Below are 24,495 nucleotides of genomic sequence, written 5' to 3' on the forward strand. Positions count from 1 at the left end.
ATGCTTACTCCAAGATGGAATGCAAGCCATAATACTAATCAGTGGGTTGATATTTAATATTATCATGCTGACTATGGATAGGCAACAAACTGCAGACTTGGTTAAAGGAACAATCAGCCAAGCTGATGCCAGAACAAGGCGTGGAACAAAATGGGGCACATCACTATTGTTATATATTGACTGGGTATAAATCACTGGGGGCAGGGAAGTTAGGGCTATCTGTGGTGTGGGTAATCCCCCAACCACCCAGCAGGTGAGTAACATTTGTTTATACTGCAGTAGTGCAATGAAATGTGCATTACAAGAAACTATCATGAAAAATATTGAATCTAATGCATCATCTCAATGTGAAAATGAACAATGTTCACATTGCAAGCATTGGGAAAAGCCTGCATTCCTTTCAACCTTCGATAAACAGATTAAACAGGATGAACTTTGGAATATTTGTTGAAGCAGCTTAAAGGAGAGATTTAGAAAACAAGCTGAAAATCTAACCTATTCCCATTTGTCAAGGATTAACTCTAAATACAGTTTAGGCACTTCCACTAATGTACACAAAAGATTGATTCTTTAATCAAGGGCCAAGAAACCAAATACATTTTAAAATGTTCTGATAATACTCAGAATACAATTGAAGTTACTTTATTTGTATGAGGTTTCTAGTCTGTTTAGAGTGTCTTCTGGACACTGTTTTATAGGGTGTTGCAATGGAGAAAGACACTGTCAAGAAGGCATTCAATAAAGTACCATGTAAAAGATTACTGCACAAGAGCACATTGGTTGGGGGGTGGGAGGCTGCTAGTTATATCGTGGCATGTCAAAGAACAGGGGAAACACTGAAGCACCATTAGTAGAGCTGCTGCCTTATAGCTCCAGTGACCTGGATTCAATCTTGACCTTCGTTACATGTTCTCTCCATATCCATGTAGGTTTCTTCCGCATCCTGAAGACATGGTCTGGGAGTAGTTTAATTGGCATCTGAAAATTGCCCCGCATTGGTCGATGGTAGAATCTGGTAGAAGGTGATGAAAATATGGGGAGGATATGTAATGGAGAAAAGTTAGTTGGGCAATAGGATTGCACTGAGCTGGCATAAGCTTCATGGGCCGAAATGGCCTCCATCTACGTGATATGAAAATACGTGAAAAAAAAATGGGTTAAGTGGGTAATTTTCAAATTAGCATTTAGTAACTCGTGAGGTGGCACAGGGACTTGTGCTGGTGCCTCATCTATTTTTAATCCATATTAGAGACTCGAATGAAGCTGCTATGTTGCAATAAAATACTCTCTTATATACTACGATGATGCTATTATCCCTTTATGATCCAAGCTGAGTGAAATAAGGCTACAATTCAAAAGTAAATTGTCCATGCATTTAGAAAGATAGATTGGTTGATATCTGGAACTCACTGCCAGAGGAGGTAGTGGAATTGGATACAGTCACTCCATTAAAGACACATTTAGACAAACACTTAATTAGGCAAGGCATAGAAGGATATGGACCTAATGCGGGAAAATGTGATGAGTGTAGAAGGACAAAAAGGTCAGCATGGATATGGTGGGCTGAAGGGCCTGTTTCTGTACTGTACAATTCCATGACTCTATCTTCCACTTAAATGCTCTTACCTCTCTTATTCCCCAGCACAAACTGAAGTGCTACGTTCAGCTGTGGCTAAGTGCTGGCCAAGGTTAACCTGTGCTGTGCCGTGCAGTCTTCATGGAGTCTTCATGAGGCAGTGCAGAATTCCTCAGATTTTCCATCTCTTGGGCTGGGAAATCTGCACAGCAAGGTTTTGCCAGGTGGGCAGAATCAATGCAGAAGCTGCTTTGAAATCAATAGTATAGTTTTTTTTAAATTTAGTCAGTTGAAATGTATTTAGTTGTTTCAAAAGCATTTGCAAGTGTTTAAGAATAATAGCAATTTTCTCAATTTAATTAACTTTAATCATTTTAGGATTTTGTATTTTAATGGTGCATTTATAGTTGTTAGAAAGTTTATGAATGTCAGAGACACCAGTTAGTTTCGTCACCTTGCCTTTCAGCAGAAGATTCGATCTGATGTTTGACAGCGGTGCCATGCAAGGTGTTAGAGCAGCTGGTGTAGGTTTTAAAGGAAAGGGAGGTAGAGGGGCTGAGAGATTGGGGAGAGAGGTCCCAGAGTTCATGGGTTAAACAGCTGAAGGCACACACAGTGTGTTGGTGTGACTAGAATTAGGAGTGGACAAAAGTGAAATTGTATATGTGTGGAGATCTTGGAAGGTTATGAGAAAGGTTCCAGAGAGAGGGAGTGGTGGGGTAAGGGCATGAAGGGATTTGAAAGCAAGAATGTGAATTTGAAACATTGTGGGATAAGAAGCCAATGTAACTCAGCAAACAGACTCAGAAAAGCGAATGAGAGTTGACTGCAGATGAGCTGCTCTAATTTGCACCTGACCTCAAATTAAGATTTCATCGTATCTTCCAAAAGAGCATAGGCCTGGATGATAGGCACAGGCAATCAAAAGGAGCTGCCTCTGTGAATATCAGGAGTAATCTGTTTTCCAAATCTAGTTCCACCTTTTAAATCAGTTATGTATCTGATGCTTTGATTGAATGCAGTGATTAAATTTACTTTGGCTGATTTTGAGGCTTGCATTATGAAAGGAAAATTGATGAAAAATGTGTTGCAATTGTATGGAATTCTCTCTTTTATTTTATCTTGTACTCTACCTGGCAACCACAATGTTATCTTTCTTTGCTGTCACCGGCTTGCTTCAGTAGATGCTTCTATATTGAAAAAGATGAGCAGAAGCAGTATTCTGATTTTTACCCTTTGAACAGAGTGAAATGACAGCACAAGCATATCTCTTAGTCTCAGGATGATAATGGCAGCAGTAGACAAAGGAAAAATGCCAAACATGAGAAAAAAGTGGTCCACGAGCTGAAATGAGACCCTTGAAGGAGCTTGACATACAAACTTGGAAGGCTGAGGCTATTTTGACAGCTGTGCTGATTTTGTCCATTGCCTTGTTCTAGCAATAGCAGATAGCATAGCTCCATTGACAAGAAGGAAAAATAACTTGTGGGGCATGGTAGACCTTGCAAGGGGAAATATTGGAAGGAGGAGGGAAAAAAAGATGGGAGGGATGGTGGGAGCGGGAGATGAGAAGGGTGGGGGAGGCAGAAGTTGGGGGGGCGGAGTGGATGGGATTTAGAAGGGTGGAGAGGATGGGATGTCAGAGAGGGAAATGGGATTGGATGGAGAGAAGAGGTTGAAGTGAGGGAAAGAGGATGTGGTTGATGCGGTTATTAGACAGAGGAACAAAGTGAAAAGAGTGGAGAGTATAGGAAATTGGAGAGGGAAGAGTGATTGAAGTAGGGAGAGAAGAAAAAAGGTTGCATAACCAATGCTTCTGCTTTGACTCAAATCGTACAGCCAGCAACCACCATACACACCACACATCACATGTTGATCCACAGCTTCGGGTGACAGTACCATTTATTCAAATTTTCATAATCAATGTTTGAATGCACTTCAGTAATGCAAAGTCCAATTTTCAGTAGTTGTGTGCTATATTGTAAGCTATTCTCGTGTTCATTAGAAATAGGAACCTCCCCATGCATCCATTTCAAGGGAGTTTTCATAAGGAAACCTATTAGTGCAAGTAAGTGGCAGAAATAACAGAAGTAGTGCAGGATTTTCCCCTAAGGTTCCTGAAAAACTATCAGTAAAATGCAGAATTATGGATGGCCACTGATGTTCCATTCTACATTATAATATGAAGCTCATCCCTGCTTCTGCAGAAGCAACCTATTCCTGAGGGATTTTGAGCAGCAAAATAGCTGTGGGACATGGAGGATGGAGATTCACCTCCCCTCTGAGGATCTCTAACTTCACATGGATATCAGAAGGCTGTCAACACTGGTGGGACTAAAAAATCAGTACCTATTGAACAGCAATGGAAAAATCTATAGAAAAATCTGCATTTCTAGATGTTTGTCAAAAGACCACAAAGTATACTATAAACCATACAATTCCATTTAGTTAGTTTAGTTTATTAATTTAGTTTATTGTCGTATACACCAGGGTGCAATGAAATTCTTTGCTTGCTTGCTTCCAGAGTAAACAGGGTAATAACAAATACAACAATAAATACAGTGACAAGTGCAAAAACAACAAAATGGTGCAAAGTATAGTAGTGCAGGATTTCTACCCAAGGTCCACGTCTCATCGAATACCCTTACTGTAAACTTCTTGCATATTTCTCACAACTTCCTCACCCTGCTAACTATTCAAAACTGGCAGGCATATCATCCGGGCATTTAATCAAAGCGTAATCCTGCAGATTAACCTAAGGAAACAAGAGCCACGAAATTGAATTCCATAGCTTGTGTTGTTTGCATATTCTACAGTAGGTGCTGATTAGCTCAAATTTCATGTGCAAATCAGGCAACTGGAGTTCTAGTGTGAATTGTTCCATCTGGACAAGAACATAAACTTCACTTGTGCATGTCAGGAATATAGAGAATGGGCAGATCGTGACATCAATTTTAATGGAACTTCCACTTAGTGCAGTTGCTGCCAAATTGAATTGTGACAATCCAGGTAACAGGCTTTAATCATATCAAGTGAACTTGTCATTTAGCAAAAGGGAGAGCCACCTCTTCAGTAACACCATGTATATCTGCCAACAGTTATAATAGTTTTGGGGCTACTGTGCTAGTTTGCTACCATTTTTGCCTGCAGATTAGAGGGAAGAATGTTAATCATTTTATTCTGTCTGGATGATATGCCTGCCAGTTTTGAATAGTTGGCACAGAGTGGAAGTTGTGACAAACATGCATGACATTTACAGTAGGAGTAAGCAATGAACCACATGGACTTTGGGTAGAAATCCCGATCATTGGAGACTGTCAGTATATATTTCATTGTGTGAAACAGTATGTGGTGTGGTCAGTGAGAGACAGGATTTGAGGAAGCCTTCAATGTTCTTATCCACACGTGTGAGAACATAAGCAGTCTCATCAGTAAGGCAGAGAAATGGTAAATGGAACTTAATCCAGGGAAGTGTGAGATAAGGTATTTTGGGAACCTGCAACAGAACAGGAGGAAATAAAGTAATTGGGAGGACATTGATTGGTGTAGAGGAACAGAAGGACAGATTCTTAAGGTTCACTGGACAGGTCAATTAGGTCTTTAAAAAGGAAGACGGGATGCTTTCCTTTATTAACCAAGGCATAGAATATAAGATGAAAAACACGATGGTGCTGGAGGAACTCAACAGGCTAGGCAGCATCTGTGGAGAAAAGCAGGCAGTCAACGCTTCAGGTCAGGACCCTTCTTCAGGACTGAAGACAGGAAAAGGGGAAGCCCAATATATAGGAGGGAAAAGCAGAGCAGTGATAGGTGGACAAAAGAGGGCAGGTGGGGTGGGCACAAGGTGGCAATAGGTAGATGCAGGTAAGAGGTAGTGATAGGCAGGTGTGAGGGAGGAGGGGAGAGCAGATCCACTGGGGATGGGTCAAAGGTAAGGAGAGAAAGGAAAAAAAGGGACAGAAAAAAAGAGAGGCTAGGAAAGGGAAGAAGAGAAGAAGCATGATGGGGGGGGGGGGGGGGAGGGGTGTGGGGATTACTTAAAATGGGAGAATACAATGTTCGTGCTATTAGGCTGCAATGTTCCAAGACGAAAATGAGGTGCTGACCCAAAACGTTGACTGCCCACTTTTCTCCATGGATGCTGCCTGGCCTGCTGAGTTCCTCCAGCATCATCGTGTTTTTCATCTAGGTTCCAGCATCTGCAGTCCTTTGTTTCTCTTTCCATAGAATATAAGAACAGGGAGAATTATCCTAGAACTATACGCAGCTATTCTATTGCAAACAATGCAGAGGAGAATTACAAAGGTATTGCTAGGTCTTGAAAATAAGGTAATTCTTATTAGGGATGCATTAGATGGAATAAATGTGAAGGATTTGTTTTCCATATCAGAGGAAGCATACATTTAAAGTGGAGACATGAGATTGCAGATGTTGGAAACTGGAGCAAAAGATCCTATACCTGAGGAAGTTTACTCATCGACTTAAAGTAGTTGATAAAAGAATCGGAGGGAAGATGAGAACACTTTATTTCATGCTGGGAAATGGTATGATCTGAAAGAGTGGTAGAGGCAGAAAACTTCAGCACAATTAAGTACTACTCGGATGTGTACTTGAAAAGCCATAAGCTGCAGGACGGTGGACCTTTGACTGGCACAGACACAATGGGTTAAATGGCTTACTTCTGTGATGTATGTTTTCAATGAGTCCATGATTTTCACAGCACGGCATCCCTGTCCTTGCGGCATTATTTGTTGCTTTCACCTCATTCACCAGCTTCTCCAAATGCCTCTTGTATACCGAGCTGGAAGACTGCCAGGATTCTATGGTTGGCAGTAGTCCTTTCTTCTCTCTACTTTGCCAGCCAAGGGCATATCAGGGAATCAGCACTTCCACTCTCAGCCATGTTCAGCCCTATGGAGACCAGCAGAATAACCTCAACTATCATGTGTCCCTACAAACAAAAATGGCTTCATTTAGCACAAGGTAGCTTTAACCAGTAAAGGACACACATGAAATTGGATGATCTGGATGTCTGCTGAGCCACAGTTGATTTTTTAAATTTCAAAAATAAACTTTATTCCTAAAAATATATAGGAAATATAATACAACCAGTACATGCCCTTCTTTACATCCATGGTGTCATCAAAACAACACATTCTATTATCTACTAAAACAATACATTATATTTAGAAAGTACCAATGTCACTCATATGGCCTCTTTGAACAATGCACCCATTGAGTTTCTGAGAGACGATTACACAGGGCCCAGCCCCTCAGTGTCCAGTGGTAGAAAACATTAGGTTGTAATCCTTCCCCACAAAGCCTTTGAGTTGGCTGCACCAAGCTTCAGTGCATTCCTTAGCACATGCTCCTGCTGCCTGGAATGTGCCAGTCCACAGCATTTACTTACAGACATTTTGTTGCACTAGAAGACCAACATGTTTCAGGAAGATCAAAGTGCAATTTTCACTGAGTTGATGATCTTCCAGCAGCAGTTGATGTTTGTCTTGGTATGTGTCCCTGGGAACAGACCATAGAGTCCTCTGTTACACAGCTGCCCAGGATGAACCTTGACGAGGACCCTTGTGCCCTTTCCTGGACCTTCTTGGGAAACATACAGTCCACAAAAAGATGGATGATTACCTTATCTGCAACACAGGCATTAGGGGTAATGTGCTGATGCTGACTGATTGTTGAGATCATGCTAATGAGGTAGCAGCATGAGTTTTGTGTGACAGAACAAACTGGCACTTATTTGCTGTTTAAATCACACCCATTTTCTATTGCTGTCCACTCCACTAAGATCTTCCAAATTGAAGTCATCTTTCAGGGTTATTGCCAAGCTGCACATGTTCCTGTTTACATCAATGGCCTGTCCTGGTCCAGTCATGTAGACGCCATGGCCAAGAAAGCACACCAAGCCTCTATTTCCTCAGGATACTAAAGAGATTCGGCATCTCCCTATTGACCCTCACCAATTTTTATCGATGCACCATAGAAAGCATCCTGTCCAGATGCATCATGGCTTGGTACGGCAATTGCTCTGCCTGAGACCACAAGAGACTGCAGTGAGTTGTGGACACAGCTCAGCACATCACAAAAACCAGCCTCCCCTCCATAGACTCTGTCTATACTTCTAGTTGCCTTGGTAAAGCAGCCAACATAATCAAAGACCCCACTCACCCTGGACATTCTCTCTTCTCCCCCTTCCCATACAAAAGTATGAATGCATGTACCACCAGGCTCAAAGACAGCTTCTATCCCACTGTTAATAAGACTATTGAACAGTCTCCTCGTATGATAAAATGGACTCTTGACCTCATAATCTACCTCATTATGGCCTTGCACCTTATTGTCTGCCTGCTCTGCACTTTCTCTGTAACTGTAACAATTTCTTCTGCATGCTGTTATTGCTTTTCCCTTGTACTACCTCGATGTACTAATGTGATGAAATTATATGTATGGATGGCATGCAAAACAAGGTTTTACACTGAACTTCGGTACATGTGACAGTAATAAACCAATTTATCAATTCACTCGTTCGAATATTGTTCTTGACTAAAATTCCCAGTCTAAATGCCTTTATGAGGCTTGTAAATATTGTCATTTCTTATCTCTCTGGACTTCAATTGGATTTGAGGGTGAGTGTCTCCTGTATTGTGTCTGTTGGTGCTGTGCACATGACTCTCTGAGTCTTAAGTATCATGAGCAGTGGGTGTTACTTATTCAATGAGACATGCTTAAGTATTTTAATAGTAAGCCCTTGCATGAGATTCCCTGCTGTAAAGCTACTGCTGTTCCTTAACATGCTTATTAACCCTCTTCTGTCTTGTCCCCCAACACCATACCTTTGCTAATATTAAAGTTTATAGGATTAGCATTATTTATTTTGGGGGGTGGAGGGGAAGTTAGCCATGGGTCAGCAGGCTGCTGAATGTTCTCTGAGTTAGCAAACTGAGTTTTAGTTCTGCTGTTGAACATATTATCTGTACTGTCGTCTCACTGCTGTATTGAATGAATGCTGCTCTGTTAGTGGGGTAATGTTTCACAAAACCTATTTAACTGAAGCCCTATCTGCCTAAGCAGGTAGACAAAAATCATTTCATGACAATGTTTGTGACAAGGGTAGAAGAGTTCTTGATGTCCTGGCCAATAATTTTTCATTTAAAACAGATTAACTGGTAGTTTCTCTCTGCTGTTTGGCTGCCATTACATATTATGTTAAGTTACTCATAAAATGATCTTAGTTGACTTTAAAGCACTGTGGGATGCCCTGAGGACATCAGAAGTGCTACATTAACGCAATGCTTTATTTTATAATGTCTATCTTGGCTTTTATATTATAGAGATGAATGCTTGTGTACATATAATGACCATATACAAGCAGAGTTTTAAAACCCATGTCACCACAAATACCAATACAGCCTTAACCCAGAAGATTGTCCAGAATTTACAGTTACACATATTGTAGATAATTTTAACTAGCTGTTCATTCCTCCCAGTTGTCAACTTTTCCAATTTCAGACTAATTGTAGAGGAATGTGGAATATGGGAGCAATTCCAGGTCATAAAATTCTTTGGGGTTCTTCTATCCATATTTTGAGTGACGATTGAGTTGATTACTTCCAATACCCAATACATAGAACATAGAACAGTACAGCACAGAACAGGCCCTTCGGCCCACAATGTTGTGCTGACATAACTTATCCCTCCTACCTACAAAATGCCCATATCCCTCCATTTTCCTTTCATTCATGTGCCCATCCAAGCCCCTCTTAAATGCCACCTATGTGTGATGAAAGTGATTTCTGAATGACCTGATCTCAATTTTAAGGCCATCACCTGTTATTCAGGGGTCCCCCACCAAAAGAAATAGTCTATAAGTTTCTCCTTGGCCATACATGCCAAATTTATGTTTTACTAAGCATCTGAAATTCAGTTTCATTGATTGCTGCATGGAGAAGATCAAACACAATTTGTGTGATGGTTTTGGGGAATGTTTCAGTTCAATCCATAAACATGAGCTTAACTTTCCAGTTGCCTGCCATTTTTTGCTTCATCCCACTTCCACTCTGAGCATTTTATCTTCTACCTCCAACATTGTTTCATTGAAGCTGTTGACATAGAGTCATAGAGACACACAAACAGGCCCTTTGACCCACTGAATCCACTCTATCAAACATCCATTTACACGTTTTCAATTAATCCCATTTTTTTTTTGCTCCATATTCTCATCAACTCCCCCTCCCCCTCCCCTACCCACCCCCCATTAGAACTGCACACAGTACTCCAGATGTGGCCCGACCAAAGTTTTAGACAGCTGCAACACAACTTCCTGAGTTTTACACTCAACTCCCTGACTGATGAAGGCAAGTATGCCATAAACGTTCTTTACCGCCCTTTCTAAGGAGCTATGGATGCACCCTAAGATCTCTCTGTACATCAATGCTCCAAAGGATCTTGCCATTTACTGCATACCTTCCTCTTAAGTTTGACCTCCCAAAGTGCAACACTTCACACATGTCTGGATTAAACTCCATCTGCCATTTCTCTGCCCACATTTCCAACTGGTCTATAAAGTTATATGACTCTTTTGACAACCTTCCTCACTATCCACAACTTTGCCAAATTTCACGTGGTCTGCAAAGGTAATAATCAGCCCACCTAAATCATATATATATACAATTTCGTCCAAATCATTTGTGTATTATCACAATTCACCAGGGTGTTGCCTGGAATAGACAGCTTTAGTTATAAGGAGAAATTGGATAGGCTGGGTTTATTCTCACTGAAAGGTAGGACACTGAGGGGTGGCCTTATAGAGGTTGATAAAATTATGAGTGTCATAGATAGGATAGATGATCATATTCTTTTCCCCATAGTAGGGGAGTGGAGAACTAGAGAGCATAGGTTTAAGGTGAAAGGGGAGAAATTCAAAGGAGATCTAAGGGGCAAGCGTTTCCACACAGAGGGTGATGGTTATATGGAACGAGCTACCAGAGGAAGTGATAGAGGCAGTTATAATTACAACATTTAAAAGGCATTTGTACAAGTTCTTGGATAGGAAAGGAATAGAGGGATAGTTGGCATGGATGAGTTGGGCTAAAGGGCCCATTTCTGCACTGTACAACTCTATGGAAAAAAAATGCAATGAGTGAAGGGTAGTTGCATATCAGCTGCCTGTATCATTGTAGTCTCAGTCGCCCTGTACATCTGATGGAGGATCAACAAGTTGTCACTCCTTGCTTAATTGCAGCGTTGTCATCATATTCAGCCTAAAACATTTTTTAATCACTAACATTTTTTTAGTTCTTATGAAAAATCATTGACACTCTCTCTCTCGCCAGATCTTCATGCTCTGTTGAGTTTTTCTAGAATTTTTGGTTCTTTTAATCCCAGCATCTCTAGTATATGCTTGTAATATTTAAATTATACTTATTTCAAGCAGCTTTACTTATAGAGAGATAGAACTGAAAAATGTAAAAATTATGTTAAACTTTTATAGAATATTATGCCATACTTGAAGAGCACTTTTGATTTTCATATTAAAAGTGACACAAAAGCACTGTAGAAGGTGGAAAATGTAAGCACTATAAAAAATATAATAGATTATACCATCAGGAAATACAGAACAGTCTAGGGCTCTTCTCTTTTTTATATAAAGAAAGGAAGACTTTGGTGGGGAGGGGTCTAATGGAAGCTTTTAAGATTAAGCAAAGTTAGATGCAGAAAAGGTGGAGACAGTTTATGTAAAGTAGACACTATTACATCTAATAAAGAATTCAGGGGAAATTTCCTTGACCATTACGTGGTTAGAATGTGCAATTGTCTGCCACAATGGTTAGTTGAGGTTTTGAGTATCTTTCATCCATAACCATTAAGATATTCTTCAAGGGTTTGCTTATGAAGTTTTTACATTTATTGTAGACGTGAATAATGATCTTTTATATTCAGTGAGAAATGTGGTCAACCCATAAACTATAAATGTAGACAAGTGGAGATGCAGCACATATTCTCATATTTCTGGACTATGGTAATTATTTTATGTGTTAATTGTAGCTCATTTGGTTCCACTCTCACTTGTGAATCAGACAGTCATGGATTCAAGCCCCAATCCACATTCAAACACAAAAATCTAGTTGACACTTCAGTGCAGTGCAGAAAGAGCACTACAGCGTTGGAGATGCTATCTTACAGATAAGCCATTGAACCAAGCCCCCTCAGATGGATCCCTTGGCATACTGTAAAGATTTATGGTAAATCTGGATAACTACATAAGGGAGAATGGAACAGTAGGATATATTGAAATGTTTAATTGAAATGTGGCTAGAGGCTTATGTTCCAGCATGAACCATCTGGAATGATGAGTCTGGATCTGTGCTGTAAGTTCAATATTCCTTCGATTTTAATATGACATTCTTTTTCCTATTTTCATTTTTTTTTCAGTTCTTACTACTTCCATTGCATCACTTTGCAGTCTTTTTATCTTTCTTGATCGTCCAGATCTTTACTTTCCTCTAAGCTCTTTACTTTTAGTTTTGTCCTTTCACGCATTTGTTAAGTTGATCAAGCTTGTCTAATAAAGCAAACTCATCAGGTGTATGTAAAGGTCTTATATTATGTTACTTTCTGAATATCTCTGACTGTTCAGCTATATTTTCATCTGTTAATTGTTCTGCTCAATCAATTTCTGCCTCATTCAAAATCTGCCTTACCTGTATTAGAAGCCTTATTTTGCAATTTCCTCTTCTCTCTCACAGCAGGTATTTTAAACACAATCATGTTATGGTCATGATTAGACAGATATTCCCTAACCATAAGACTATTGCTCAATTCAGACTCATGACCCATGTCAAAATCAAATATGGTTGTTTGGCTGACTCCAAATTTAAGGAATCCCCAAGTTTACATTGGGTCCAACTTTAAATTCAGTAAACCGCATATATTCATCACCCTTTTTCACCCTATCTTGGGCTGTGTGGAAAGGGTTGATTTTTCCAAGAAAGTTGCATCCAAGCCATAAACTATAGATTTAGATTAACAATGATGCAGGAAACATCTTCACTTCCCCAATCCATATGATCTATTTCATGCAATGGTTGTCAGAATGCTTGACCACATCTCGAGTCATTCTTCAGTGCATTTTCATCAGGCATATTGAATATTTGTTGCAATCTGTGTGAGTCACTTCTTCATATGCAGTGGTATCCAAGATCAGGCAGCTGAGGATATTTGATTGGACTAGTTCATGTCCTCCAGGGCTATATATCAACTCTTTGAGAGTCTCGGGTATCCTCCAAGAAGTCCCAAAACTTAAGACATTGGACAGGTTGTGCTTTCTTCCCTTTGTTAAGCGTAGTCAAGGTCATAGCCAGCCCCAAGCAAAAGCTATCCATCAGATTTTCCTAAATATTCTTTCCAGACCTTTGCCTGATTTGTTTTGCAAGGACGTACTCAAGTACAGTTCACCATAATTTCTGAAGATTAGGGACTCCAGATGATGCTGTAATTTATTGCCACTTCTATCATGTGCATGCAACAGCTTTCCAGTTGTCCAACCAAGCTACACTTTACCACAACATTCACACAATTATACCATCTCATCTTGATCTGTTGTCCATTAAGAAATCATCCACTAAATGGTAATAGACAATCTTTCATCATCGTTCATTTTGCAGAATAATAGCAGAGCTTAGAGAAAAGAATTATGAGGACAGAATTCATAAACCTGCCTTTATTTCCTTATGTATAGGAAACTGGCAGAGTAGTCTGATTTTGGCAATGATAATATTAAAAGAATTTCATAGAATTGATAATGAAAAGATTTTCTCTTTTTGTCGAATCATGAACAAGAACATGGATTCTTAAAAATCGAAGGCAGTGATTTAGGGGTGAAATCAGGAAGTACTTGTCCATGTTAACTAGAATTCTGTAACATTTTGCCTGAAAAGTCAATGCAAGCTGGGTCATGTTGAGCATTCAAGATTGAGTAAACTTATCTGGAAGTGTGTAATCAAGTTAGATAAATGAAGACAGCAAATGCTGGAAACACTCATCAGGCCAGGCAGCATCTATGGAAACAGAGTTAATATTTCAGCTTGAAGACCTATCATCATAACCCACAAATGCTGCCTGACACACAGTTTTTCCAATATTTTCCATTTTTATTTCAGATTTTTAGAATCCAGGTAAATGGCGTTCTGGTGCATATCAGCATGATCTAAATGAATGACGGAGCCAGTTCAAGTGGCTGAATGACTTGTACTAACCTTAATGCTCATGATACACATTAATGATTTGGAAGAGGGGACTGAGTGTAGCTTATCTAAGTTTACTGATGACACTAATTTGAGTGGAAAAGCAAATTGTGCAGTGTATGTGGAGAGTCTGCAGAGAGAGATAGATAGGTTAAGTGAGTGGGCAAGGGTCTGGCAGGTGGAGTATAATGTTGGTCAACGTGAGGTCATCCACTTTGGAAGGAAAAATAGAAGATCAGATTATTATTTAAATGATGAAATATTGCATCTTGCTGTTGTGCGGAGGGACTTGGCAGAGCTTGTGCATGAATCGCAAAAAGTTGGTTTGCAGATGCAACAGATTATCAAGAAGGCAAATGGAATGTTGGCATTCATTGCTAGAGGGATTGAATTTAAGAGCGAGGAGGATATGCTGCAACTGTACAGGGTACCGGTGAGGCCACACCTGGAGTACTGCATGCAGTTCTGGTCTCCTTACTTGAGGAAAGATATACTGGCTTTGGAGGCAGTGCAGAGGAGGTTCACCAGGTTGATTCCGGAGATGAGGGGGTTAGCCTGTGAGGAGAGATTTTGTCACCTGAGACTATGCTCACTGGAATTCAGAAGAATGAGAAACATATAAAATTATGAAAGGGATAGATAAGATAGAGGCAGGAAGGTTGTTTCCACTGGTAGGTGAGACTAAAACTAGGGGACATAGCCTTAAGATTTGGGGGAGTAGATTTAGGACAGAGGGGAGGAGAAACTGCTTTTCCCAGAGAGTAGTGAATCTGTGAAATTCTCTGCCCAGAGAAGCAATAGAGGCTACCTTATTAAGTACATTTAAGACACAGATAGATTTTTGCTTAGTAGGGGAATTAAGGGTTATGGGGAAAAGGTAGGTAGGTGGATCTGAGTCCACGGCCAGATCAACCATGATCTTATTGAATGGCGGAGCAGGCTCGACAGGCCAGATGGCCTACTCCTGCTCTTATTTCTTACTGTATGTTCTGCAGTGCAGTTCAATGCATCATTCGTACTTTTTCTAAGTTTAATGAACTTCTTTGAAATATTATGTACTAAATATTTAACTGGTTCATTTCTTCAATTTTGCATCTGAATGCATACAGCTGTTGAATGCTATTGTGTGCTTTGTATTTTTGTGAATTTAATTATTTCCTTTTAATCTTAATTTGATTACAGAGAGCTACAAAGCATTTATAGTTCAGAGAAAAACAAACTGATTGATGTTGGTATTTAATCTCACACAGGTCTTCTCTAACCCTTCTGCATAAAATTGTCACCATAATTTTCTTATCTTTTTCCCTCATATTTATCTAGCATCCCCTTAAACACACTGATACTTGTTGTCTTACTTACTTCATATTCTAATCACACACTAGTTAACCAGGAAACCTCTGGGGGGTAGAAATTCATCCTTGGCAGTTTGAGTTTGATTTCAGTTGAACCAAATTTCAAAAGAGGGGCACAGTGTTTTTGCTTCCCTTGCAGAAAAAATATGTGACTGTACACAGAAGACTAATGGTTCTAATGTACTTGACAGATGCCACACATGTTAGAATATCACTCTCCATGCCAATAACTGAAACTGGCATGGTCTTTGGACAATACTGCTTTAACCTGCATTTTAGGTGGGGAGCAATTTCTACTCCAAGTTTGCAAACTCCTGGTCCATTTACGTTATCTTATTTAGTCTTCAGCATCCCCATCTGATTATATAACTGAATCAAGTCCTACTGGAAAATCAGAGATTGACCTATTTTGTACATTCTTGATGTTGACTAAGGTTGGGACACTTAGTCCACAAAGGGAGTGTGAAAGGGAGAGAGAGCACCAGCTGCAATTCCACAGAGAAATTGGAAGTCAAAAGCATTCCGGCTTGTGAATACTTTCCTGTGCTCCTCTTCCAGCTTTAGATAACTTCTCCTTAGAATTGTTGGATTACTGTACAACTCAGTTAACATTTGGAATTGGAATTGGTTTATTATTGTCACATGTGTCGTTGGACAGGGAATTCCAGGATTTAGATCCAGCAAAGATGAAGAATCAGCAATATACTTCCAAGTCCAGATTGTGTGTGACTTGGAGGGGATTCTGAAGGTGTTAGTGTTCGCCTGCACCTGTTGCTGTTGTTCTTCTTGGTGGTAAAGGTTTTGGGAGGTGCTGACGGAGTAGGTGAGGTGAATAACTACAGTGCATTTTGTAGATGATACACATTGCAGCTACTGTGAGTTGGTGGTGGAAGCAATGAACGTTGAGAGTGGTTGATGGAGTGCCAATCAAACGGGCTGCTTTGTCCTAGATGATGTCAAGCCTCCTGTATGTTATTGCCATAGCACTCATCCAGGCAAGTGCCTTGTAGATGCTACAAACAATATTCTCTCAAAATCTGAGCTTTACATGGATGAGAGCAATGTAAAGTTGGCTGAATTGTCCATACTTCTCCCTTGCACAAAAGAGGTTTTTCACTTCACCAGCAGCACGTGGTCCCTGTTGCTATTACTTGGCCACTCAATTAATGCATCAAAAGATGTATGGCCAGAAGTTCATTCCTGGTCTGTTGTACTAAATTCATAACAGAAAAACAAAGATTAAAATGTAACAATGGTTAAATTGGTAGCAATACACACAAAATGCTGGAGGAACTCAACAGGTCAGGCAGCATCTATGGAGGGAAATAAATAGTCAATGTTTTGGGTCAAGACCCTTCATCAGGACTGTGTATTGCTCCAGATTCCAGCATCTGCAGAATCTCTCATGTCTCTGGTAAATTGGTAAATTGACTTATTTTTGTCACATATACCGATGTACAGTGAAAAACTTGTCTTGCATACCATTCATACAGATCAATTCATTACACAATGCATCAAGGTAGTACAAGGTAAAACAATAACAGAATGCAGAATAAAATGTAACAGTTACAGAGAAAGTGCAGTGTTACACTTGTTTGATATTGCCATTCCTTACTCCCTAATTCTTTTGCTGTACTCAGTGTAATTAATTGCTCATTTTCCTAAGTTTATCATTGACTTGCAGTCAAAGGATTGCATTGAATCGTTATCTCTCCTCCTGTTTTAACTTTTTTTGTGAGATTCTTCATCAGAGATGACCTTAGCCCATTCTGTTTGATCATTTTGTTGGACCACATTCAGTATAGATCTGTTCCATTACTCTCGAGGGTAAATTGTCCAATTAGCTTTTTCAAATTAGATTTATCTATCATGATGACTTACTTAAAGTAATAATGGGAAAATTACTCAGTAGCAGATATGGGGTACTTATTTTAACTATCAGCTGACATGAGGAATCGGCTTTGCGGTTTGCATTATAATACATTTCTCCTGGGCACCCATTGTTAGCCAACTGGTTCTATTGATGTTAGTTCACAAGCAAAGTTGCACCATTTTGAATTCATTCCTCCAAATAAGGAACCCAGTGAAATAAAGTTTCTTGAGATTATGGTTCTTGAACTCAAACTTCCTAGGACAAATCCAAAATACTGCTATAATTAATTGGTTTAGTTATGTATCTTTCTTGCTAAAAATTACTGATTTAAATTCCCAAATGCTGAGGGACTACATATTGTATCTGTAAGTGATTTAAGGTGAAGATTGCATAACTTTTTAATAATTTGTTGGTTTCTTGCGTGCTTTCAATTGAGTTTTGGTGGGCTTGAATCAGTTGCACTCTTCCCCAAAGCCTTGGAACATTCCCCATGTTCCAGTTCCTTTTAAAAGATATTATTTAATCAGAGCATGCAATACAGACCATAACGAATCCTGGGGGGAGAAAAGTATTTCCATGTAAGATGTCATGTATGGATTCTTTCAGGATCTCAAGGATAATAAGTGCTATAAGAAACAGAAAATGCCAGAGATACTCAGCAGATCAGGCAGCATTTGTGGAATGAAAAACAGAATTAACTTTTAGGATAATGAACTTTCACCAGAATAGGTTCACAATCAAGTAGGCAAAGCAAATGCAAGAGATTCAACTTGCCATTTTACTTCTGCATTCCTTTAAACAACACGAGTTATGCCTCTCAGTAGTGGCCAGTGTGCAAAAGGAGGAAAAGTCCACTCTATAACTCCAAATCATCTACAGTGTTTTCAGCATTAACTGTGTGTTTCCCTTCCCTCTGCTCTTCCTTTGACAAACAAATTTACATCTAAGTTTCTTTCTCTTTGAAGGTGTCCTCTGGAACCTGTCGTCCTGCGATGCACTAAAGATGCCTATTATCCAGGATGCACTTGTTGTGCTCACCAATGCAATCATCATTCCACACTCTGGTTGGGACATCTCACCTCACCAGGAAGACCGGAAAATTCAACTCCATACGTCAATGGTTCTGCGGAATGCCACTGGGTGCCTCAGGTGAGTTAGCCCGGCCTTCATCCTTATTGCATGTGAGATGAGAATTGTCTTGCAGTTTAAAATCTTGACTCCAAATCTGTGCCTGAAACTTTTTGTGGCTAATTAAAGTGCATGTGTGCACCCCCCTCCAGTTATCCTAATACTTAGTCCTATCACCAGTCATTCACAGATGCTGGATTTGCAGGTAAGAGGCCATCTGTTACTGACCAAGGTCCTTGACAGCATTCACAGGAAGTGGAAATGCACTTGTACAAATTAAACTTCTATCCAGGATTTAATGGGCCAGAAATTCTTTCCCTCTAAGCTTGTCAAGTTTGTGCATGATTCTCCAACTGTAATATGCTCTTGCACAGCAGGGCCTGGGCATTGAATTGAGGTATTGGGGAAGGGCACATAGGAGCAAGGAGACACGGGGTCTTGGGACACTGGGGAGAAAACATTGTGGGCCTGACATGTGATTGGATATTTTAGTGGGATTGTGCATAAATCAGATGAATTGTAGAGTTAAGTATGGTTTTGTGGTAGAGATGGACAGCCATTGCAATGATAAAGGGGTCTAAATGACAGGCAGGGATGGATTTGGCCATACAACAAGGTAATTTCTGAAAACAGAACTTACCTGACAGTGCCTTGGACTCACCAGCGATAGGTGCAGCAGCAAGCTTCGACCCTCCAGTTCTGCCTCTCTCGGTCCAAGCCTCCCTGGTCATTCACAAGCTTCAGCTGACTTTTGTGCAACAAGTGTTGCACAATATTTGATTTCACTAAACACACCCTACAACTTCCATGCACCTGCACATCATACACATGAAGGACTTCATAAATTTAAAGAACTGTGCCTACAATACACAATCACATTTATGCACAATGCCTAAAAACAAAGTTGCACTATTTAAAAAAAAAATCCAGGCTGATGTAATTATCTTTTCTAAAGGACTGAAGATTCATTATTTAATTTCAGGTATTTTATTTTGATTTATTTTGTAGAGAGGGTGGATCTTGTCAGGAATTTCCATTATTTGGGGCCAAGTTAGTAGGTGTTGATTTGTAACACGGTGACCTCAGTAAAATATTCATAAGGAGAAAAAGGGTTATTCCAAGAGCAAGTAATTTTTCAGGAAATCAAAGAAGAAACTTGCATTTATATAGCAATCTTGAGATGGTCCTGAATCTTTTCAGCTAACTGAAGATTCTTGAGGCATAATTTTTGTAGTTAAGGAAACATGTCAGCATATTTGAACAAATTAAAATGCAGCAATTCATTGATGTTGTCAGTCATGTTGCTGAGGGCATAGGACATGTAATACAGAGATCCTTTTACTGTTGCATCTTCTCATTAAGCTAGTTATCACACTGGTGATATTGTGAATAATGATTTTCTATTTTCCTTTTCTGTTTCTTACTTGGTTCTTGGAATTTATGTCCTGTTGAAGACATTTCTTCTCTCTTTTTGGGGACCTTCTCCACTTACTCTGTAGCTAAAAGAAGGTCCATTGACATCTCCAAGACAGTCAGGCATGGGCAGTAAATGCTGGCTCTGCTCCAAATGACATCAATTGGGCAATTTTTCTTCTCCTTCAGAAAACTGGATCAGAAATGTGCAATTTCATAGATTGCTCTCAATGGGTGCAGACTGGTGGAATCTCCTCCCTACCCCCCTCACCTTACAAGGGATTTTCCTCCTCCCACATTTCCTTTACAGATTATTGAAATACTTCATCATGCCAAAGGTAGAAGACAGAATTTGCTCTGTTTATGCTTGGGCTAAACTCATGGAGCCTTAGCAAAAGAGGTCAAAACAGCGTTCACTTTACATTTCATTTTAATGAATAGACATATGTCAGCACGGACTGAATAGAACAACCTCCTTGTGTGCTTCTCCCAAAGGATCTTCCACATGGAATAAGAGGAAGCCTGGTCCAAATAGATTCCTTCAAAATGTAAATATTACAATAGCAACTTGAATTTGCATAGAAAATTTAATAATGAAAATCCCACCATGCTTCATGGCAGCAGAATAATGTGGCAGGGCTGGTGAATTTTTTAGCCCTCAGCATCTGTAGTCAGTATGGTGCCTCCTTTGTCTTAGATGTACTTCTAACAGGCAGTATTCAACTGTCTGTCAGGTACTGTGTATCAACAGCAGACTTCCACATGATAAATGTGCAATAATTAATCTCAGCCATGACAGAGGTCATTATCCATCTTCCACTGCAGAATCCAGCAAATATTGAACAAGCCCTCAAACGCAGCAATATAAACAGGAAGAGGTGTAAAAATGGAGCTGACATCAAGGTTTAAGTTTCAACTTTGAATTCAGATAAACCCCTGGCTGGAAACTTTGCCTCAAAATTAATTTATGTATGTGATCAAATTTAAGCTAAAGATCTGTTGTGCCTATTTTAATAGGCACTACATTTAGGTCATTATTTTTAATCCAGCAGCTACCTGTAAATCATGTGCATACACACAGAGGAGAGTGGAAATGCACAGCTGCATCAAACAATGTGTTGGCAGCATTTACTGGCACCTCCAACAAATTAACTTGCAGAGGCATGGGCACGGGCCAGTCCTGTTGTGCTGTTTGAGACATGGGTGCTGTGGAAGGTCCTGAAGACATTATCAAACCCTTCGGATCAACGCCATCCCCCGCCATGGATTTTTTTTTATATCACCAGTGCAATACCTAGTCTTAATCATATCCCTAACACCCCACACCCCTGACTGTGGCCTTTAGCACACATTGCCTTCGGGTTCATTTCTACAGAAGGATGATTGAATGGGGAGGGAAAATATAAAACAAGCTGGTCTCCTTTGCAGTGATGGTTTTGTGGAGCCATCTGAAGACAGAAGAACTGCCAGCAACATTATGCGTTGCCTTCTTCAGTATTTGACATTTTATACACCTGGGTATGTTCTTAAGCAATGAGTGGCCTATCGTACTTTAAAACATCATTTGGAAGCTGGTCTATTTGTGTAAGGGAGTTCTTTAAGCTTAATAAAATGATTTCTTGTGGTTCACCATTGCTATTTTTCGCAAATACAAGTTACTTGTTCAGACATCAATAATAGTGTTATAGTTAGATGCAGATTGGCTGACTGCTTTGTCGAGCTCCTTCGGTCCGTCTGCCGCAAAAGCAAGGATCTCCCAGTGGCCAGTCACTTCAATTCCACATCCCACTCCCATAGCGACATGTCTATCCTTGGCCTCCTCGACTGCCATGTTGAGGCCAGACACAGGATTGAGGAACAACACCTCATATTCCGCCTTGGTAGTCTCCAACCTGAAAGCCTCAACATCGATTTCTCTAACTTCCAGTAACCCCTCCCCTTTTCTTCCCTTTTTTTCTCCATCCTTCCCCCCTTTGTCTTCCCTCATTCCTTTGACCCTGCTTCCCCTTTCTCTTTCCCCTTCCCCCGCCCTCATGACCTGCCCATCTATTTCCCACCTCCTTCCCTTTACTCCATGGTCCACTGCCCTCTCCTACTGGATTCCTCCTCCTTCAGCCCTTTGCCTCTTCTACCTATCACCTCTCAGCTTCTTGCATCTCCCCCCTCCCCCACTCACCTACCTTCTCCCTCTCACCTGGACTCACCTATCATCTGAACTCACCTGTTACCTGCTGCGTGTGCTCCTCACTGCCCCCCCCCCCCCCCCATCTTCTTATTCTGGCTTCTGCCCTCTTCCTTTCCAGTCCTGATGAAAGATCTTGTCCTGATGAAGGGTCTTGACCCAAAATGTTGACTGTTTATTTCTCTCCATAGATGCTGCCTGACCTGCTGTGTTCCTCCAGCACTTTTTGTGTGTGTTGTCCTTAGCGTGTCCTTCTCTTTATAGATGAGGGAGATGAAGCTGTGAAGTTGTGGCAGAAATTAACTTCCAAGCTTTAGAACTTCAGCAGAGATACATCCACACTAGACATCTTATTTGTCTTCACTTGGCACAAGGCCTTTCCAACTTCCTTTCAGTTTAGGATAGCAATGAAACGAGGTGTATGGTGTGGGATGGCTTCTTTGAAGTGCTCCTTCCAAAAGGTACCAAAATTGTCACTACCTTCAAGAAAGGAGACATGTCCAATTTTGATAATTGCAGAGGCGTACCCCTGCTGTCTGCTACACGAAAAATCATTGCCAGGGTTGTCCTCAACTGCTTCCTTCAAGTGTTCAGAGGGGTTTTGCCTAATTCCATCCATCTAGAGGCAAAATGAACCTGATCTTCACCATGCAACACTTCCCTGAGAAATGCAGAGGCCAGCATCAACCATCAGATGCCCCTTCTTGATCTCACAAAAGAGCACGCCTTTGACTCTGTCACCCAAAGAGACTGTGGAACATCTTGTTCAAACTTGGCCTCTCTCAGAAATTCATCTCCATTCTACATGATGGTATGCTAGCCAGGATTCTAACGAATGGGTCCAACACAAACCTTCTTTCAGTGCAGTCATCAAGCAAGGGTGTGTTGCCTGTCCAAACCTCTTCTCAATCTTCCTCGCTGCATTATTGAGCCTCACATCCAAGGTGCCCACTGGAGTGGAACTAGTATACAGAAAGAGTGGGAAACTGTTCAACTTGTGTTGCTTTTACTCCAGAACCAAGGCCACTCTATGCTCAAATCTTCAAGCTGCTGTGCACAGATAATGCTATGTAGTTGCACCTTCAGCTGAACTCCAAGTCATTGGCAACTCATTCACTAAAAGGGGATGGGCCTGACACTTCACAGAACAAAATGCCCTAGTAACCTGCCCGCACTGTACAATGCTGCCCCTCATCAGTAAAGTTCATGATAAATCCTGAAAAACGTGTATCACTTTCCATATCTCTGGTGTTAATTTTCCCTGAAGGCAGACCTCAGTGATGACTTTTACCACTGCCTCCAGTGCACCAGCATAGTCTTTGGCCATCTGAGAAAGTTTTGACCTCAGATCTGCCAAGAAGCTCATGCTCTGCTGGGCAGCAACCATCCTTGCCCTCCTGTACACTTCACAGATGTGGGCAATCTACTAGCGATCTACCTGAAATTATTGAACTGGTACCACCAAGGCTATCTATGCAAGATCCTCCAAATCCAAAAACAGAATAACTGAACCTAACCAACATCCACAGCACTGAAACTTTAATTACGCACAACCAGCTCCAATAGGCAGACCATATTGTCTGTATGTTTGCACCAGACTCCTAAAATAGGTACTCCCAAGCTCTGTCACAGCAAGAGATTACCAAGAGCAGAGAGATGCTGTTTCTCTTTCCACAGCAGCTGCCTGGAGAGTGTTTACAGCATTTACTGTTTTATTTCTGGTCTTATCAATGTGGGGGAGATATTTGTGGCTGTATGACACTGACAAAAATGATTCTTGTTAGAAAATGGACACCAACAGATTTTTTCCACCGCTTCTCCAAAGGTGAGGGGAGCAGAGGAAATTCCTTTATGCCCACAAAGTATGCAAGGTCTATCGTCATGCTCGATGAAGTGTGGGGCATTGCACAAAACAGGCATGGGCCAGATTTTTTAATATCCCATTGTGTCGTTACCCACAGTGAGTACCCAGCTAACTCTGGTTTGCTGCCACACACCCGTCTGTATCCTTTCTGGTTTCCAGGACCACATCAATCAACTTGAAGGATTGGAAACCAGAAAGATTTAACAAAGGTTTTTCCCAGGAGATCTCAAATTGAAGAAGTTATTAGTCTCAATTACACATGGATGCTTGAAGAATTAATGTAATCCTTCGATCCTTTACTGATAATAGTCAACTGATGCCTGGCCAGCCCCCAACCTCTCCCTGCCACCCATCAGTGGCAGGGAGATAGGACTTGGAATGTATTCTCACCTCTCCAGCACCTGTAAGTCTTCCTGCCCACCCATGCAGAACATGAGAAGCCAGTTCACTATGCCAACCATTTATTATCCACTATTTGTCATTCTGGCAGCTTATAAATTTGTTTTCAATCGTGCCATTTGCTTGTAACCATAGTGATGACTTGTTTTTTTCTAACACAAGTCATCACAAATCCCTATGTTATCCCGTTATTCTGTTCATACCCATGAAGCAACCAAAACACTGGTTTAAATCTCAGTTTTTAAGGCACTAGTGGGAAGAATTTTGACACTGTAAATGTGTAGTACTTTGCTTCCCTGTCTTGTTTGTTGGGGCTGCAAAGCTTTCTCCATTCTCCCTTTTTATTTATAGTTGTCAGTGCTGTCTCTGAGATCCAGCTCTGATTTAGCAAAATCTGTGCAGTATGGATGAAAGGAGAACTCAAAATCTAATCTAATCCAGAATCTTAAAT

The 24,495-nt window shown here is 40.5% G+C and overlaps 1 protein-coding gene across 5 annotated transcripts in view; it reads left to right on the forward strand.

Moving 5' to 3' along the window:
• Positions 1-24,495, forward strand: part of LOC127570353 (catenin delta-2-like) — a 909,541-nt gene that overhangs the window by 789,272 nt on the left and 95,774 nt on the right. For all 5 annotated transcript variants that reach the window (XM_052015821.1, XM_052015822.1, XM_052015825.1 and 2 more), the window contains one exon: positions 18,024-18,207. In XM_052015821.1, coding sequence (XP_051871781.1) covers positions 18,024-18,207 — 184 coding nt within the window. The remainder of the gene's footprint in view (positions 1-18,023; positions 18,208-24,495) is intronic.

The sequence above is a fragment of the Pristis pectinata genome, chromosome 5, assembly GCF_009764475.1.
Source record: "Pristis pectinata isolate sPriPec2 chromosome 5, sPriPec2.1.pri, whole genome shotgun sequence".
In the NCBI taxonomy this organism is placed as follows: Eukaryota; Metazoa; Chordata; class Chondrichthyes; order Rhinopristiformes; family Pristidae; genus Pristis; species Pristis pectinata.